The sequence below is a fragment of the Nesoenas mayeri genome (assembly GCF_963082525.1).
Source record: "Nesoenas mayeri genome assembly, chromosome: 9".
In the NCBI taxonomy this organism is placed as follows: Eukaryota; Metazoa; Chordata; class Aves; order Columbiformes; family Columbidae; genus Nesoenas; species Nesoenas mayeri.
The window spans coordinates 627,816-646,927 of record NC_137557.1 but is presented as its reverse complement, the minus strand read 5'-3'; the positions used below and the strand labels follow the sequence as shown (position 1 = coordinate 646,927).

The following is a 19,112-nucleotide window of genomic DNA, read 5'->3' as shown; positions in this document are numbered from 1 at the left end:
TGCAGGGCTCACGGCCGGGCAGCACATCGGGCGGTCCCTCCCGCGCCCCCACCAGCGCGGCGCAGCTCCCGGGAGGAGGAGCCGGCGGCAGCGGGACCCTCCGGGCCGGCCGGCGTTCCCCGAGGGAGCGGCCCCGCCGGGGACAGCGGCCGCCAGCGCGGCCCGGCGGGAGCTGCCCGGGGTGCGCAGGTACCGCAGGTACCGCAGGTACCGCAGGTACCGCAGGTTGGGGCGGGCGGGCGAGGCCGCTGCCCCGGGCACCCCCGGCCAGGTGCCGGCGCGGCCGCGGCCCCGCTCCGGGTGCGGGTGGGGACGGGCGGGCGGCAGCCGGTGCCGCCCGGGGCCGGGGAAGCGCTGCGGGGGGTCCGGGGAGCGCACGGGGGTGCAGCGGGACCCGGGGAGCGCTGCGGGGAGCCCGGGGAAGCGCTCGGGGGCCCGGGGAAGCGCTGCGGGTCCCGGCGCCGCTCCCGCCGCACGGCGGCTCAGCGCGGCCTTTGAAATTAGTTAATTTTGCTTGGAATAATTACTGGCAAGAAAGGAGCTGACGTGTTCCTTCCCGAGGATAAATTACAAGCAGATTTATACACGCTCTGCATAACTGGAGTCGTGATGTAACGATAGCTAAATGCTGCATTTTTCCCCTTCGCGTCCTGCAAAATTAAAACTTTACCTGTAAGCAAGAATTCACGGGGCACATTGCACTAAGAGGAAGAAATTGTGAAGCTGTTTCTTTAAAACGAGAAACATTTTAGATCATTGCACAGCTCTAAAAACTGGGAAGAAAAACAAGAGGTTTGGGTCTGTTTTCTGGGTCGTTTTTTTTTCCCAAGTTAAAAATTCTTCTTGTGCTTGTAGCCTAAAACTGAGCAACTTGACAGGGATGCCACTCTCAACGCCTGTGTTGTGTTCTACCCGCAGGACCTGCTGCCCGTTGCCGCGCGGATGGCAGCGTAGCCGTCCCTGCAGGATGACGGGGACACGCTGGGGCCCAGCGTGCTGCCTGGGGACCCTGCTGGCCCTCTGCCTGGCTGCCCCCCCCGCTGCCACCGCCTGTCCCCGGCTCTGCGCCTGCTACGTCCCCACCGAGGTGCACTGCACGTTCCGGTACTTCACCGCCGTCCCGCCGCACATCCCTCCAGACGTGGAGCGCATCAATCTGGGGTATGTTCAGCAGCGAGATTTTAAACCTTCTGACCAGTTACCTTTCAACACTTTACAAAGCCATAATTAAGAGTTTCCAGATTTAGGGCTAAAAATTAACCCAAGCAATAAATAAATCTTAAGAGCTTAATGTTCTGCAGTATTCAGAAGTGGATGCAATCACAGCTAGCAAAGCCTTAGGCTGCCAGCACCAAGGGGAGATTTTGGGGATGTATCACAGGGCATGTAAGAAGTTCAAGAAGTTCTGAACTTCAATGAATTCTTGTATATTACCCAAACATTTTGCATCTGTAACATGAAACTCAGCAGGAGTCTGAAATAGAATTCTTTTTGGGAAAAGATAGTTCAGAGTTCAGACAGTGTGCTGGAAAACTAGTGTGTGTATTAGAATCCTCAGAGACTTGGCTGTGACTTTAAAAGGTCACACAATGCCAGTATCTGTGCTTTTATCTGTCGCGTTTATGGGAGTGCACGTAAAATTCAAGATGCACAGCTGGACAGGGCAGACATGGAGCAGAGCAAGACACTGCAGAACCCACCTGCACCGCAGCCACGGGCAGCCATCGTCCCCAGGTCCTGCGGAGATGTCACAGCCAGTGCCGGTCACCAGCTCCTGGAGGGATGTCACAGCCAGTGCGGGTCACCAGGTCCTGGGGGAAGGTCACAACTGGTGCCAGTCATCAGGTCCTGGGGGAACGTCAGAGCCAGTGCCGGTCACCAGGTCCTAGCGGAACGCCACAGCCAGTGCTGGTCACCAGCTCCTGGGGGGATGTCACAGCCAGTGCTGGTCACCAGGTCCTGGGGGAAGGTCACAACTGGTGCCAGTCACCAGGTCCTGGGGGAACGTCAGAGCCAGTGCCAGTCACCAGGTCCTGGCGGAACGCCACAGCCAGTGCTGGTCACCAGGTCCTGGGGGAAGGTCACAACTGGTGCCAGTCACCAGGTCCTGGGGGAAGGTCACCGCCGGTGCCCATGGGTCTCAGCAGAGCAGGGCAGCTCTGGTGTGGGCCGTGCCGGGAGCCCTCGCTGCGGGGAGCCACTCGTACCGCCGGCTGCTGCCGTCGCAAGCTCCTGCTCTTTGCGCTGAGCCCCAAACCAGCATTCCTGTCCGCACGTTTGCCGTTATTTTCCATGTCCACCCGGAACAGTCTTCAGAAAACTGCCCTGCAAAAGTAACCAGATGCGCTGACATGAAGGAGTGACTTAAAATGTCACGGTAGCAGCCAGCAGTGCTGCCTCCCTTTCCGCACCCCCGAGCTGCTCTTTCGCTGTGGTGTACCGGCAGTTTCGGGCGCGGTGCAGCCTGACCAGCGCGGCGGGTGTGCGTGTCTGCTCCAGGTACAACCGACTGCTGCAGCTCACGGAAACCGATTTTTCTGGCCTGGAGAAACTGGAGCTACTGATGCTGCACAGCAACGAGATAAATGCAATCCCCGATAGAGTGTTCAGTGGTTTATATTCCTTACAGGTAAGAATTAAATGACTTAATTTTTGTTATGACTTTAAACAATCTGCAGTAATACTGAAAGTGGAAGCAGACCAGTGGTCTGCAGCACTTTGTTTTCCTGTTCCTTATTGTATCCATATGAAAGACCAGGGTTACCACTGTTTATGGTCAGGTTCTGCTTACCGTTTCCTGAGTGTGGTTTATTTGGGATTTGTTGAATGAGATCTAAGCATTGCTTTATTTTTTTGACCGCTGCATCACGTAAATGCGACTGCAGAAGTGTCACCCCGAGGACTGCTGGAACCAGAAAGCATCCTGGTGGTCCTGCGGCTAACGTTACACTTAGAGAAAATTCCTCCCACTAAGGATTTTCCCCATCAGTCACAGTACTGGTCTGTTGAAGCACCTTCACGTCACAGGGTAACCATCAGTCAAAATCTGTGAGGAGCCTTAGAAAAATGTAACACAGGTTAATATTATGCACTTCTTACTTTCTCATCAACAGGTGTTAAAAATGAGTTATAACAAGGTCAGAGTACTTCAGCAGGATGTTTTTTATGGTCTGAAGAACTTGGTACGGTTGCATATGGACCACAATAAAATAGAATTTGTAAATCCCAACGTTTTCTATGGACTCACATCACTGAGGCTGGTCCACCTGGAAGGAAATCTACTCAAGCAGCTTCATCCAGATACTTTTGTCACCTTGCGCTACAGCCAGATATTTAAAATATCCCTCATGAAGCACATCTATTTGTCTGACAACGTGCTGACCTCCCTGCCACACGAGATGTTTTCCTACCTGCCGGAGCTGGAGAGCATTTACCTGCACGGGAACCCCTGGTCCTGCGACTGCCGCCTCCAGCGCTTCGCGCAATGGGCCCAACAGAGAGCAGGTCAGCTGAAGGTTTGCATTGTGCTTTTCAGTCCCGTTACAGCACCTTGTTCTTTCTGGTAAAGGTAATTGCCCATTCTTTCTTCTCCCAGGAACGACTGGAAGACAGGATTTTTGTAGGTGCATGCAATCAGGATAAACAGATCAGTATCATTCAGTTTCCCAGATTAAACGAGTCTCCTGGTCTTAACCCATTCCCAAGCGCAGCTTTCCTTAACGGAGCTTTTTCCTTGGCCAGCACAAAGCTCCTGTGCACCAGGAGAACCCAGAGGGGATATGACACTGATTCTTATGTAACTGGCAAGAGCAAAGGCCACGTTGTCCTCAGTTCTTCCAAAAATAAATTAGCAGGACCCACGGAGTTTCCGTGTCGCGCCCTGGGCAGAGGTCGCAGACCGTGGGCGGTGGCGCCGCGGCTGTGACAGCGTGTCCCCGGGTGGGAGAGCCCTGCGAGTCCCCGGGACAGCAGGACACGGCGCCGCAGAGGCGGCTTCAGCGGGGAAATCTCACAGCTTGTCTTAGGTTAATTCAGGATAAACTTTGTTAATGTTCAAGAGAGTAACTTGCTGGTAGCTGTATATCTTTATTAACACTAAAAACTCTATCACAAAAGTTTACTGCATTTTTCTTCCCTTCAGATGTTATAAAGTGCAAAAAAGACAGAAGTTCTGGTGCTCAGCAGTGCCCAGTTTGTGCCAGTCCCAAAAATCAGAAGGGGAGGAGCTTGGCGGCCGTTCCTGCGGCGAGCCTGGCCTGCGGGAAGCCAGCCATACACGGCTCCCTCAAATCCGGGAACCTCACCCTGCCTGCCGACGGGGACGCCAGTTCCGTATCCCCCGAGGACTTTGTGGCCCCACTGGGATCCGTGGTTTTGAACGTGACCGACCAAGCAGGAAGCCGAGGCAACTTGGTTTGCGACATCCGAAGACCTAAAGAACTGTCTCCCATCTCACTGGACAGAGATGGCAACAGCACCGTGCTCAGAACATCGTTCTCAGCGTCTCTTGTGTGCGGCATCGATTACGAACAGATCCAGCAGCTCTGGGGCATCCTGGCGCTGTACAGTAGTTCTCCCTTAAAGCTGGAAAGGAATGTCCTGGCACAAAACATGCCTTCTTACAAATACAAACAAATCCACTCCGAAAAAGACGAACTTTTTACCAATATAGAGGCTGAACTGAGAGCCGAACCATCTTGGTTAATGCAGAGCCAAGTGGCATTACAGCTGGACAGGACAGCAACCACGCTCAGCGCTTTGCACATCCAGTACTTCACGGACGCTCAGATTATTTTGCCCAGTGCCGACAAAAAACAGGCAAGAAATAACTGGACCATCATCTCCAGGGACAACCAAACACAAACGGAGCACACGGTTTTAGTCGGGGGGACTGTCCAGCTGGAGTGCCGAGCGACTGGAGACCCAGCTCCTGCCGTCGAGTGGATATTGGCTGATGGAAGCAAAGTCAGAGCTCCTCACATCAGCGAGGATGGAAGAATCATGGTAGTTGAGACTGGAACGCTCACGTTACGGATGGCTGACACTTTTGACACGGGGCTTTATCACTGCATAGGCACAAACGGCAATGACGCAGATGCTCTCACCTTCAGAATTACTGTGGTTGATCCTGACGTGGAACACAACCGCGTCAATGGAGCCCACGTTTCTGTGTCTGTTGGCAGCACGCTCGACCTTCCCTGCACATCCACCGCTGTTCCTGACGCGGCCGTTAGCTGGGTTTTACCTGAGCATGAGATTCTCCATCATTCTGTAAGAAACAAACATGTTTTTGACAACGGTACCCTGAGAATTGAAGGGGTGACAGAGCGAGATAGCGGCTACTACACATGTGTGGCAGCCAACCAGTACGGTGTCGATCTCCTGGTTCTGCAGGTGATGGTTCGAGAGGATGAAACCGCTCTGCAGACAAAGCACGTGGCTGCGGGAGAACGGGACGAGGGCGACGGCTCCGGTGACACGGTGCCGGCCCCTGCTGTGACACAGAACCACCCTGCGGCTGCTCCGGAGGCCTCGGCAGCTCGCGAATCTGCTGCCGCATCCAGGGGCCGGGTGGCACCGAGCGCGCAGCAAAGGAACGGCTACGGGAGAGCGGCTTACCGGCTCTACCGAGACAGAAGCGGCCGGCGGTTCAGAGGCCACAGAAGACAGTTTGGTTCCTCAGCCAGGAGAGTCGATCCGCAGCGCTGGGCAGCCTTTCTGGAAAAAACAAAGAGGAACTCGACTTTGGTAGAAAAACGAGGAGAAGTTGCAACAAAGTCACCTGTTGAAGTCCATAAGCTCTCAAAAGCACCTGGGGATGAGGAGGAAGCATCTGGTGATGTCCTGTCTCCAGAAGAAGAATTCATGATCCCGGTATCAGCGAGAGCCACCACACCTGCCGCGGGGGGGGCGACGGGACGCGTGGCAGCGGGGCTGAGCACGGGCAGCGCCCCTGCCACGAAAACCTCCCCGCTGGGGACAGGGACGGCGACTCCCCTGCCCTCGCCTTCCCCACCGCCCGAGGCAGCTGACAGCAGAGGGCCCCAAACACACCTCCACCCCACGCTTACAAACCCATGGGAAAGGTCTGATTTAAGTCCAATATCAGCAAATGGTATAGAACAATCCACTGTACCAAATGGAGCAAGCACAACGTCTACACTCCTCCCTGCTGCACAAAGCTTGGTGTATTCTGAGGAAAGTAACAACCGGCACTTAAAATCTGTATCTACGGCACCTGAGACAGACATCACGGACACCAGCAAGTCTGCGTTTTCCCAGAGCACAGTGGACGAGCTCCGTGGTTTTACTGAGTCTGTTGGTAAGATTTCCACTAAACCAGATCAGAAATCTGGAGTGAGTGTCAGTGACCCAAGTCTGGGATTTGGTCGCAGTTACGTCCACAGTGCTCAGAAAGGAGTAACTCCTGAGCCACCCTTGGCCTCAACTGTCATTACTCATCAGCAACGTCAGAATACGCAGGATGTCACAACTCGTACACCCCAGACCCACCAGCAACACGGAAAACGAAGGAAAATGTCTGGTAGGAGACGACTTGTTAGACCAGGACGTATCCCAGGTATGAAAGAGCACAAATACAGTTTTGGGAGGCCAGGACCTGTGAGAGGAAATACAGCTGTGGCAGTGGATGTTCAACTGAATATGAGATATGTATCAAGTTTCCCAACCTTAGATAATGTAAGCAGCTCCGTCCACCAGTTTGGCCCAGAGGCACCTCTGCCCTCCCCCTCTGCCCTGGACGTGCCCTTGGAGCAGCCGCCAGGTGCTCGTCACCACACGGCATCGCCCGGGGGAGAGGAACAGGAACCCGGGGCGAGGCGAACAGCCCCCGCGCCCGTCGTGCCTCTGGTGACAGGGGACACCCAAGGACACCCTCAGTGGAAGTCAGAGCCTAGCGCTCCATTTCAGACAAATACTGGTAGAGTCCCACCTTTCAGCATCAGCCTGCCAACGACGGCAATCCACACAGCTCGTGTTGCTACCGAAATGCCCCAGACCATAGGTACTACAGCATCTTCTGCCCCTCAATCAGTCTCACCCAGCATTAAACCTAGAACCACACAAAAAAATTCCCCAAGAGGAAAAATGACTTGGGAGCATCGCTTTGGAAATGGTGCACAAGAAAAGGTTACGAAGAAGCTACCAAAACCATGGACAGATGTGTTTCCATCAACAGAGGTTCCGACCGTGCTTCCCGAAACTATGGCAGTGTCTTCTATGTCCAAAACATCTCCTTTGCACTTGGTGCCTGTTTCGACAGGTGTGAACCACAGCAGTGCGCATTATGGCAATGGTAAGTCAGATCTTCCCACTGCAAAGCCACAGTCTTACTCTAGTCCTGCAGCTACTGCAGCCAAAGACATGGCTGTAATGAATGTGAAGCCAGCAGTTGCACCTATAATTGCTCCTCAAACTGACACCAAAATCACCAAAAGTAAAGTGTTCCGAGTGGGAAGAAAAAGAGGTCAGAGGAGGAAGAGGCCCCCAAAAACACCTGCTCTGCCAAGCGTGCCCGGCGGCCAGAGCGCTGACGTGGTACCCGCTGTGCCCGCAGCCACGGCTGTCACCCCAGCAACTGCACCACGGACTGTGCCCATAGCCACAGTCACCACAGCAACTGCACCACGGACTGTGCCTACAGCCATGGCTGTCACCACAGCAACTGCACCACAGACTGTGCCTACAGCCATGGCTGTCACCACAGCAACTGCACCACGGACTGTGCCCATAGCCACAGTCACCACAGCAACTGCACCACGGACTGTGCCTACAGCCATGGCTGTCACCACAGCAACTGCACCACGGACTGTGCCCGCAGCCACGGCTGTCACCACAGCAACTGCACCACGGACTGTGCCTACAGCCATGGCTGTCACCACAGCAACTGCACCACGGACTGTGCCTACAGCCATGGCTGTCACCACAGCAACTGCACCACGGACTGTGCCTACAGCCATGGCTGTCACCACAGCAACTGCACCACGGACTGTGCCTACAGCCATGGCTGTCACCACAGCAACTGCACCACAGACTGTGCCTACAGCCATGGCTGTCACCACAGCAACTGCACCATGGACTGTGCCCGCAGCCACGGCTGTCACCACAGCAACTGCACCACGGACTGTGCCCGCAGCCACGGTCACCACAGCAGCTGCACCACGGACTGTGGCCACAGCCACGGTCACCACAGCAGCCGTACCACGGACTGTCGCTACAGCCATGGTCACCACAGCAGCTGTACCACGGACTGTGGCTACAGCCACAGTCACCACAGTAGCTGTACCATGGACTGTGGCCACCAGCCCCGTGGCTGCACAACCTCCCCCCGGGAGCATAACCACCACCTCGGGGACAGCAACACCAGCACCAAGGGTCCCCAACACCCCTGCGTCTCCTGAGCCCCTGCCCACAGCAGCCATGAGGACATCGGCCACCCTGGTCACACGGAGGGACACCCACGTTACCACCCAACGCTCAGCCGCGTCACCGCCTGACAGCCATGTCACTCAGAGCCGCCCCGGCACAACCCAAACCCCCCTGCTGCGCTCAGAGCCTCCGGGGACCATGAGCACAGCGCCCACCCTGCTCTGGGCGGTGTCTGGGTCAGACCCTGCTTGGCTCAGCACAGCCACCGCAGCCACAGGTGACACGTCACACCGGAAAACGGCACAGAGGGTTTTCCAAGACCACCACACCAGAGAGCCCACGTTCCCAGCAGGAGCCCAGTCGGGTACCAGAGCTCCTGTGGCATCCAGGGACATCCTCCCTCCCCACGGCCAGCGCCTCCCCCCGCTGCCAGCCCTGGTGGCACCGGGGCCACCTGCACCTGCTGCCACAGCCACCTTGCCCCTGGGGGGCGAAACCCCATTCTGGCAGGAGCCCTCCGCCAAAGTCACAGGGAGGGGTGACACGCCAGCTGTCACACCAACCGCGCTGAAGCCACCACAGATCACAACCCCGCATGCTGCGTGGGGAAGGGACAGGGACAGCGACGGTTCTGTCAAGGGCTGGGCTGGAAAGAGACGAGATCAAGGAGCGACCACCAGCAACCCCGCGGGCTGGGACTCCTCCAGCAGGAGTCGTTCTGCAAAGCCCAGGATCGCTGGAGGACGCTTAGCCGCTTTCACCGTGCTCGCTGATTCCGACGCTTTTCTTCCCTGTGAAGCTACCGGTAACCCCCGGCCAACAATCCAGTGGACCAAGATACCGTCAGGTAAGCTCAATCAACCTCTCTGGAATTTACCTTCTGTTCTAGTCTGGGAATTTGGCAGATGGTTTTTGTGCCAAGCTCAAGTGTTGCTCCATTTAAGAGTGCCAAGAAGTATGAGAATTAATCAGAAAATATGAACTTTGAAACAGTGAAAAAGGAAGATATCCCAGCACATCTGCTGGAGTGTCTTACTACTAATTATGAAACAATTCTTTAGGGAAAAAATAAAAAATAAATACATCTATACATGTGTATTTAACTATCATTCTGTGCTTTCCGTGAGAAGATTTCAATGTTTATTGTATGTTACCTGCTACTTCAGAACAGTAAAGCACAAAGAAAATCGTCTGTGTTTACAGACCATCAAATCTAGTTAAAGCTACACCAAAATATTTTTGAATATGCAAAGCTCCATCTGCTTTACCCAAACTTGGTCGCTACTGAGGACCAAGTTTTGGTTTTATTTTAAAACTTTGTCACTGTATATGCAAACACTGTTCTGTTTGTAATCGCTGGTGTCCTGGTAAGCGGGGGAGGTAGCGCGGGACAGGGCGGGAGCTTCGGGGCGAGCGGAGGCCGGTTCTGACGTGCTGCGCTGTGCCCGCAGGGACGGACGCTGCGGGGAGCCGCGGCGGGGGCCGCTGGACCGTGTTTGCCAACGGCACGCTGGCCATCGCCCGGGCCGGCCTGGGCGACCGCGGGCAGTACCTGTGCACGGCGGGCAGCCCGCTGGGCACGGCGCGGCTGCTGGCCACGCTGGCCGTGCTGGCCTACCCGCCACGCATCGCCGGCGCTCCGCGGCTCCTCACTGCGCGGCCCGGCCAGCGCCTGGCCCTGCGCTGCCCGGCGGAGGGCAGGCCCCCCCCCAGCATCTCCTGGCTGCTGGCAAATCAAACCCAGCTCTCCGGCTCCTCCCCGGGAGACAGCAAAGTGCACATGGAACCAGACGGCACGTTGGTTATCGAGGAGGTCACTGTTTACGACAGGGGCCTCTACACGTGCACGGCGAAGAACCCGGCGGGCACCGACACGCTGGCTGTGAAGCTGCAGGTCGTTGCGGCACCTCCCGCTATTCTGGAAGAGAAGAGACAGCGAGTTGAAGGGGCAATGGGGGAAAACCTGAAACTCCCCTGCAGCGTGCAAGGGACCCCACAGCCCACGGTGCACTGGGCGCTCTCTGACGGCACGGTGGTGAAGCCCCTGCAGTTAGTGAAGGCCAGGCTGTTCCTGTTCGCCAACGGGACCCTCCACATCAGCAACGTGGGCCCGGCCGACAGCGGGAATTACGAGTGCATCGCCACCAGCTCCACCGGCTCGGAGAGGAGGGTGGTGAACCTCGTGGTGGAACACAGGGACACGCTGCCGAAAATAGCCAGTGCCTCGCGGCAAGTGACCCAGCTGAACTTTGGGGATAAGCTGCTCCTGAACTGCACGGCAACCGGGGAGCCCAGGCCCAGGATCATCTGGCGGCTGCCCTCCAGGGCCCTGGTGGACCAGTTCCACAGGTACCGGTCTTTTTGTATCCCCACCTCCTTGAAACTTCAGACGCTGTTTTCTCTGGGGCTCATATACGCCTGTTACATCACTGAAACAATACGTTGTGAACTACATTCACTTTTAAATGTTTAACAGTGGTGAAACATCTGTGGTGACAGCTCGTTATTATACGTCTAATGACAGACCACATCAGTTGCCATAAGCGGGTGAGGTCTTTCCAAAATAGATAAGTCTTATCTGAATTAGGGAAATTGATGTTGATCATACCTTGGCTTAATTTTGGTCATTTTATAGGAGGAAAAGCTATTTACAAGAGATTTGTGAAGCAAGACATGGGAGGAAGAGGCTTCTGTGGCCTCCGCCGAGCTGCAGTAACAGGTCACCTTCGCGCGGGGAGCGTCAGCCCCGCTCGGCTGCTCCCCGCAGGCTGGTGACAGCACCCGGCGGGGCTGGGGGACACGCAGGGCCCTGCCTGGTGCCGCCTGGTGCCGGTGGCCTTGGGGATGGCCTGGGCAGCCACCTGCCGGGGCAACGGCACGGGTGCCTGCCAGAGAAGCACGGGCAGAGCAGCGGAGGGACGAGGGACGCGAGGTTCGACAGGCTCGGGTGTTCACAGACCAGCTTTCGGGTGGCAGAGGCGGCACCGTGCAGCTTCGGCACCCCCATGCAGCCAGGGAGCACCTGCGCACCCGCGCAGCAGCAAAACCAGCCACCGCGCTGGGTTATAACCCGCTGGGCTGGCGGGTGATGCGGACACGGCGCCTTTGGGGAGAAAAAGACGCTTTCTGTGTCGTGCCGTGAATCCTGTCAGTCACCTGCAGTGCTCAGCACTCACCTCCAGCATTTTCTTCCCTAATTCTCTTCCTCTTTCTCCCACAACAGAATGGGAAGTCGAATCCGTGTCTACCCCAATGGGTCTTTGGTTATCGAGGCGGTCACTGAAAAGGATGCAGGGGACTATTTGTGTGTCGCAAGAAACAAAATTGGAGATGATCTGATACTGATGAAGGTCAGCATCACCATGAAGCCAGCCAAGATTGACCAGAAACAGTATTTCAGGAAACTGGTGCCATACGGAAAAGATTTCCAAGTGGACTGCAAGGCCTCCGGGTCGCCCGCACCAGAGATATCCTGGAGCCTGCCGGACGGGACGGTGATCAACAACGCGATGCTGGCAGACGACAGCGGACACAGGTCTCGCAGATACATCCTCTTTGACAATGGAACTCTGTATCTCAACAAAGCTGGAGTAGCGGAAGGAGGAGATTACACCTGCTACGCTCAAAACACTCTGGGAAGAGATGAAATGAAGGTACACATCACCGTCATCATGGCAGCCCCCCGGATAAAGCACAATTACAAGACGTACGTTAAAGCGAAAGCTGGAGATACGGCACTGCTGGACTGTGAGGCTGTTGGAGAACCCAAGCCAAAAATATTCTGGTTGCTGCCTTCCAGTGACATGATCTCCTCGTCAACAGCCAGACACATCCTGCACGGCAACGGTTCTCTGTCAGTCGGCCGCGTCACGCCGCTGGATGCCGGGGAGTACATGTGCGTCGCTCGAAATCCTGGAGGGGATGATACAAAATTGTATAAACTGGACGTTGTTGCTAAACCACCTGTCATAAACGGTTTACACATGAACAAAACGATCATGAAGGTGACGGCAGTGAGACATGCAAAGAAACACATTGACTGCAGGGCAGAAGGGACACCCCCCCCTCAGATTACGTGGATCATGCCCGATAATATTTTCCTGACAGCTCCATATTACGGGAGCAGGATTGCAGTGCACAAAAACGGGACGCTGGAGATTCGGAACATCAGGCCCTCCGACACAGCAGAGTTTATCTGCGTGGCACGTAATGATGCGGGAGAGAGTGTGCTGGTGGTGCAGCTGGAGGTATTAGAAATGCTAAGGCGACCGATGTTTAAAAATCCATTCAACGAAAAAATAATAGCAACACCCGGGAAACCCACCACATTGAATTGTTCTGTGGATGGAAACCCCCCGCCCGACATCAGCTGGATGTTGCCTAATGGGACGTGGTTTGCCAGGGGCATCAGGACCCCCCAGTTCCTGACTGGCAGCACTGGTACCCTCACCATCTCCAGCCCCGACCGAGACATGGCTGGGAGGTATCGCTGCGCTGCCAGGAACAAGGTTGGTTACATCGAGAAGCTGATCGTCCTGGAGCTTGGCCAGAAGCCCACTATTGCCGCTGGCCCAGAGGGGCCGGTGACGGGCGTTAGCGGGCAGACGCTGTCCCTTCACTGCCTGTCCGACGGGCGTCCCAAGCCCAGCACCGCGTGGACTCTGCCGGGGGGACGCGTGCTGGATCGGCCGCAGATCAGCGGCAGGTACACGCTGCTGGAGAACGGCACCTTGCTCGTACGAGAAGCCACCGTGCACGACAGAGGGAATTACGTGTGCGAGGCCCACAACAGCGCCGGGGTGGACTCCGTGACCGTTCCCGTGGTGGTCGCGGCCTCTCCCCCGCGCATCACGCGCCGGCCCCCGCGCACGGTGCGCACGCTGCCGGGGGCCGCGGTTCAGCTCCGCTGCGCGGCGCTGGGCACCCCCACCCCACACATCTCCTGGGAGCTGCCCGACCACTCCGTGCTCTCCACAGGGCACCCGGGCACGGCCCCGGGGCACACTCTGCTGCCCCCGGGGACACTGCTCATCCCCAGCCCCCAGCCCCACGATTCTGGCGCCTACATGTGCACAGCAAAGAACCAGCTCGGCAGCGATTTCGCAGTAACGTACCTTCACGTCGTCTGAAATTAGTACAGCACGAATGATCAGTAACGAAGGCCACAGCTGCATTGAGTTCATTCTGGGAACCAGTTTAGTCAAAGGCAGCCACAGGCATGTAAGTGCCTAAAACACGCACAGCGTTCAGTCTGCAGCGATCCTGCAAAAAAAGAGAGCAAGGACTTGGGTCCAGTAGATGAAGCAGTATTCAGCCACCTAGCAGAGGTTCTGTCAGTGATGAAGGAGGTTTAAATTAGAACAAACTTAGGGCACTTCTGCTCTGCCAGCAAACACTGAATATCAAATAGAATTACTTTTCGGAAATGTACCTAGAGATCTTCAGTGAAGGATAGACCTTTGCATATTAGTTTAACATTGTCCACTTTGTACGAGTATCATGAGCATGGATCACATAGGCAAGAGTATCTGAGAACCAAAGAGCAGATTTTTGTGATGCAGATTACCTTCTCAATGTTTGAATATTTAGTATTTTTTTAATAAATATTGAATGGCGAAACAAGTAGTGAAGCATTTTCAATAATGCAGCTGTTTCATAGCCTGGTTTGCAGAACTTTTGGATGAAACACACAGAACAAGAACGCTCTGTGTCAATAAGCTCAGGCGGCCCGTGCTCCAGCAGCGCTGGGTGCCGTTCACAAATAGCGCACAGACCACACGCAGGAACACTCCGGCTTGGTATCATGTTCCTACTGTCACAAAAGCTGTTTGTAAAGATTTCTCACTAGAAAACAATTGCATCGGTTGGCATATACATTTAGAATTCTGCTTTCTCAATTCAGTAGTTGGGTCTAAGAAGCAACCGTCTGTACCTGGGGGACAAACATCTTCACAACGGTAGGAAATGGTTACCTACACATTTTACACTAATCAATCACGGACTGGACTGGTCAAATAAATCCTTAGAAGATTAAGACATTAACTAAAGCTCAGAGCTCCTTATTTTCTTCCTAAGAGAGAGGTTAATATCAGACACCCAGCAGTGAGAGGTATTCGAGCACCAAGAGCTTTTTCTAGTTATCCTCAGCTACCTTAAATATGTCTGAATAAACCGGCCAAATACAGGAAACAAGCGTAATGACACCAGGAATTCAGTGGCCGTGTCCATAAAACTTACTTGGTAGTGACAGTGATTTGGTAAGCACCGAGCCACAAAAGGCATACAGGAATGTCTTAAAACCAATTCTGTCGGTACGGTTGTCCTCATGCAGCTCTGTTTTATGACTAACCATTTGATTTTGAAGGATTATCAAAGACAAAGCCCATTTTCCCCAGCGTGTTAGCAGCATGCCCTGCCCGTCAAAGGGCTGAGGTGACCAGCGGTGGCTGGTGACGCGGTGGGGACGGGGGCTGGCGGAGCTGGCAGCACCGCAGCCGACAGCACGGCAGCCGTGAGGGGTGAAATACCACGGATACCATAGAACACTGCAGGGGGCTCCGCATGCACGTGGAAACTGAAAGAGGTATGAGAAGGACAGTGATGGAGCTGTAACAAGACAGAGACAGCGTGGAAGAAATTATGGGGGTATTTGCTGAAAATTCTGACCATTTTATGCAAAGACGACACATCATAGAGTTTGGAGGCAAGACAGCCTAAGAGCAATATCGTATATACTGCAGTGAGGGTAATGATGGGTATGGAAGGACTTTAAAATAAAGGTGAAAAGTTACTGGTTTTACCACCGGCTACTGTACAGAGACTGCTGGTTATTGGTTTTACCACCGGCTACTGTACAGAGACTGCTGGTTATTGGTTTTACCACCGGCTACTGTACAGAGACTGCTGGTTATTGGTTTTACCACCAGCTACTGTACAGAGACTGCTGGTTATTGGTTTTACCACCAGCTACTGTACAGAGACTGCTGGTTATTGATTTTACCACCAGCTACTGTACAGACACTGCTGGTTACTGGTTTTACCACCAGCTACTGTACAGAGACTGCTGGTTATTGGTTTTACCACCGGCTACTGTACAGACACTGCTGGTTATTGGTTTTACCACCAGCTACTGTACAGACACTGCTGGTTATTGGTTTTACCACCGGCTACTGTACAGACACTGCTGGTTATTGGTTTTACCACCGGCTACTGTACAGAGACTGCTGGTTATTGGTTTTACCACCGGCTACTGTACAGACACTGCTGGTTATTGGTTTTACCACCGGCTACTGTACAGACACTGCTGGTTATTGGTTTTACCACCAGCTACTGTACAGAGACTGCTGGTTATTGGTTTTACCACCGGCTACTGTACAGACACTGCTGGTTATTGGTTTTACCACCAGCTACTGTACAGAGACTGCTGGTTATTGGTTTTACCACCAGCTACTGTACAGACACTGCTGGTTATTGGTTTTACCACCGGCTACTGTACAGACACTGCTGGTTATTGGTTTTACCACCGGCTACTGTACAGACACTGCTGGTTATTGGTTTTACCACCAGCTACTGTACAGAGACTGCTGGTTATTGGTTTTACCACCAGCTACTGTACAGACACTGCTGGTTATCTGCGATCCCAAGCTCGTTTTCTGTTCTCACGCCATGGACTCCGGAGCAGCCCGTCTGGAGCCAGGTGCTGGAAATGCACTGGCACAAGAGCCGTGCGCGGTTTGGCACAGCAGCCGTGCTCTGCAGAGATGTCACTAGAAGAAGCAGCAGCTGTTTCTAGAGAACACGGGTGTATGTGTGTGCACACGAGTGGAAACGCTCCTGCCAGTCCTCCTGGGGTTTGAGTTGTGAACGGCACTGCTGGGCCTCTGCTGCTCACTGGGATCTCGGTGGTGCTCAGCTCCATCAGCTCCCCTGGCTCAGCGCTGCAGGAATGGTGATGAACTGATCTCTGGGAAGGCACGCGGTGAATGGGATGAAGCCAGACTACTGGCCTGGAAAATTAAAGGGGCAAAATAACTTTGAAGACGATCACGTGTAAATGAGAACAAGAAGTAAAACCACTATGGGCTGCTGCATGTTCTGTGTCCCATAAAACGTCTGACTACTACTGCTGAAGAAAAGTTGCACATCACATCAAAAGCATGATATGAACAGCTTATTATGTGAAGCCAATTTTATAACAAGATGGCAATAATTCATGCACTCTATGCTATTTGGTAAAAATAATGTATCTATTATTATATGCCAGACTTACAAAGGTAATCTTAACCACTTATTTTTAAAAACCAGCATTTCCTTAAACTTTGTAGCCTCTGTGCAGCACATTGTGAAGACTTTTACACACTTAAAATACAGATCTAGTTGTACTTAGAGCTTCAGAAAAACTTATTTAACATTTATAACTGGAACCAAACTTCTAAACTTCTGCACAATATCCGAGAAGGACAACAGAGTGTTTCTCAAAACATCATGAACTGCTGCCCCCTAGAGCAAGTAAAGACCTGTGCCAGACTGTGGCACCTTACCTGAGAAACAGAACAAACCTACAGAACATTGAGCACATACGAAAAGCAGGATGTGACCGCGCCGCACACGGCACCAGAACCTGCGCCAGGCGCCTTTCCAAGTCAAATGTAACGTCCTTTCTGGCAACCTTTGTGGAGTTGTCTGATACCAGCGAAGACCCCGTATCGCCAAAGTGAGCAAGCGTGTCGCCGCTCATCACATCAGCGGTTTCAAACCGACTGTGTGCTCTGGGCATTCGACAAGGGCGCAGCAAACGACGGCTGAATTCGGAACAACTCAGAAAGGGAACGGCTCCCCACACGCTCCCGTTTGTACACGTGGCACGAAACTGTTCCCACTACAGAAGCACATGGAGCTAAAGCTCAGAGGCTCTGTGGGCACCGGAGACACCAGGGAGGGGGGCTGGAACCGGGGGCTGCTGGTGCCAGGGCCCAGCACAGAGGGTGACAGAGCCCTGGTTTGGGGACAACAGTCCCAGCACAGAGGGTGACAGAGCCCTGGTTTGGGGACAACAGTCCCAGGCACAGTGGTTGACAGAGCCCTGGTTTGGGGACAACAGTCCCAGGCACAGCGGGTGACAGAGCCCTGGTCTGGGGACACGTCCCAGCACACCAGCTGGGCTCTGGCAGCTCCCGGTTTCACACCCTGCCTGAGAATTTTCACACAGAAAAAGACTGTGCAAGAATACGTGGAACGGAAACACGTTCCGAACCAAGCAGCCGTCTGCCATTCGCAACCGCTTGTACAGGGGCCGTGGAACCAGCCCTGTGCTCCGCACCCAGCACCGCTGCTCACCGGAGCCTGGGACCGTGGGGCTGAGCCGCGGCGAGCGCTGAGCACACACCACAGCACCGTGCGGCAGCGCGAGAGCGGGGCTTTGTGGCACTGGATACCAGTGCATGTGCTGTACAAGCTGCACCTGTTTGCTTGAACTTCCCACACTTCAAAAATCCCGGAAACCTGAGATGAACACAAATGTTTCCTCTTGCCTGTTTCTGATCAATGAGGCCAAACCCTGCAGTTTGTTCCCCTGGTGTGGATCGAGCCCCCGCTCACAGGTGACCATCACCCATCACCTGACGGGCCGGCTGTGGCGCGGGGAGCGCTGGCCAAGCCCGCGGGCGCTTCCCGAGCGCTGGTCCGCCAGCGCCTCTGCGTCCAGAGGGAGGAACAAGAGGAAGATTGCGCTGCTTTCACTATTAGAAACTGTCCCGTTCCTGGGTGAATCATTTCCTTGTGCTTTTACTAAATTTAAACAAATGCCTTTGCAAGGGTTTTTTTTTCTCTCGTTTTTCCTTTTTTTTTTAAGAATGTAAGTTATCTGTTAATCTCTTGTTTAAACAGAACGTAGAAATTACATAATACAAACCTAGTGTCTCACACACGAATAAAAGTAATGGTCTTGCAGGATCCTTAATTTTAACTTACTCTGAAGAACATATTAGAAATCTGTTTTCCCAGACCCGGGTCCTGCGGCGCGTTCTGTGCACGCACCTCAGCTCGCACGCGTGACCCCCTGGTCGCCCTCTGAAGTATTTCTGATCATTATCGATAAGGAATCATAAAAGATTATTAAGCTACTTATCCTCAAGCCTGTTTAAGGTTTAGAGCAGATTAAGCAAACTAGCAGGGGAAAAAATAACTTGTAAAGAGCTGATAATCTACTATCGATTATGTGACTAGATCTTCCTGATGTAGCAAAAAGAAAGTAAGCAGCTCCATTATGTATTTATTAAAAATGCTGTTTCAAACACCCTACTTACCAGTTCGCCACATGTAAGTATCATAAACGGATCTCTTGCACTGGATGCAAGTTCCCAGCAGGACCTGGCACGATCTCTGGAGGAGAAACAACGAGAGCATTAGGGAACCCCGAGCAGCTGCATTTCGGGGGAGAAGCCACACGGCAAAAGCAAAGCCCAGGTAGCAGGAACAACAGGGGTAACATTATCAAAGGGATGAGTCTGACTGGGATGTGAACCTGCACCACAGCCGGGGCCGAGCTGAGGGGAACACGAGGAAATAACGGCCCCGCAGGTACCAGCTGTCGCTGTCACAGTAACCGAGAGAAAGCGGAGACAGAAGGAAAAGGGAAAAGGGAAAAGGGAAAAGGGAAAAGGGAAAAGGGAAAAGGGAAAAGGGAAAAGGGAAAAGGAAAGGCGCCTCCGCAGCCCCGGCGCTCG

At 53.9% G+C, this 19,112-nt stretch overlaps 1 protein-coding gene across 1 annotated transcript; it reads left to right on the top strand.

Moving 5' to 3' along the window:
• Window positions 1–967: 967 nt before the first annotated feature.
• IGSF10 (immunoglobulin superfamily member 10) lies at window positions 968–13,517 on the top strand (the record flags this gene model as incomplete). The annotated part of the gene is made up of 7 exons (XM_080349675.1): window positions 968–1,161; window positions 2,500–2,629; window positions 3,114–3,504; window positions 4,142–6,580; window positions 7,283–9,235; window positions 9,840–10,737; window positions 11,612–13,517. 7 exons carry the CDS (start codon window positions 968–970, stop codon window positions 13,515–13,517), a joined length of 7,911 nt encoding a protein of 2,636 aa, XP_080205801.1.
• Window positions 13,518–19,112: the final 5,595 nt, after the last annotated feature.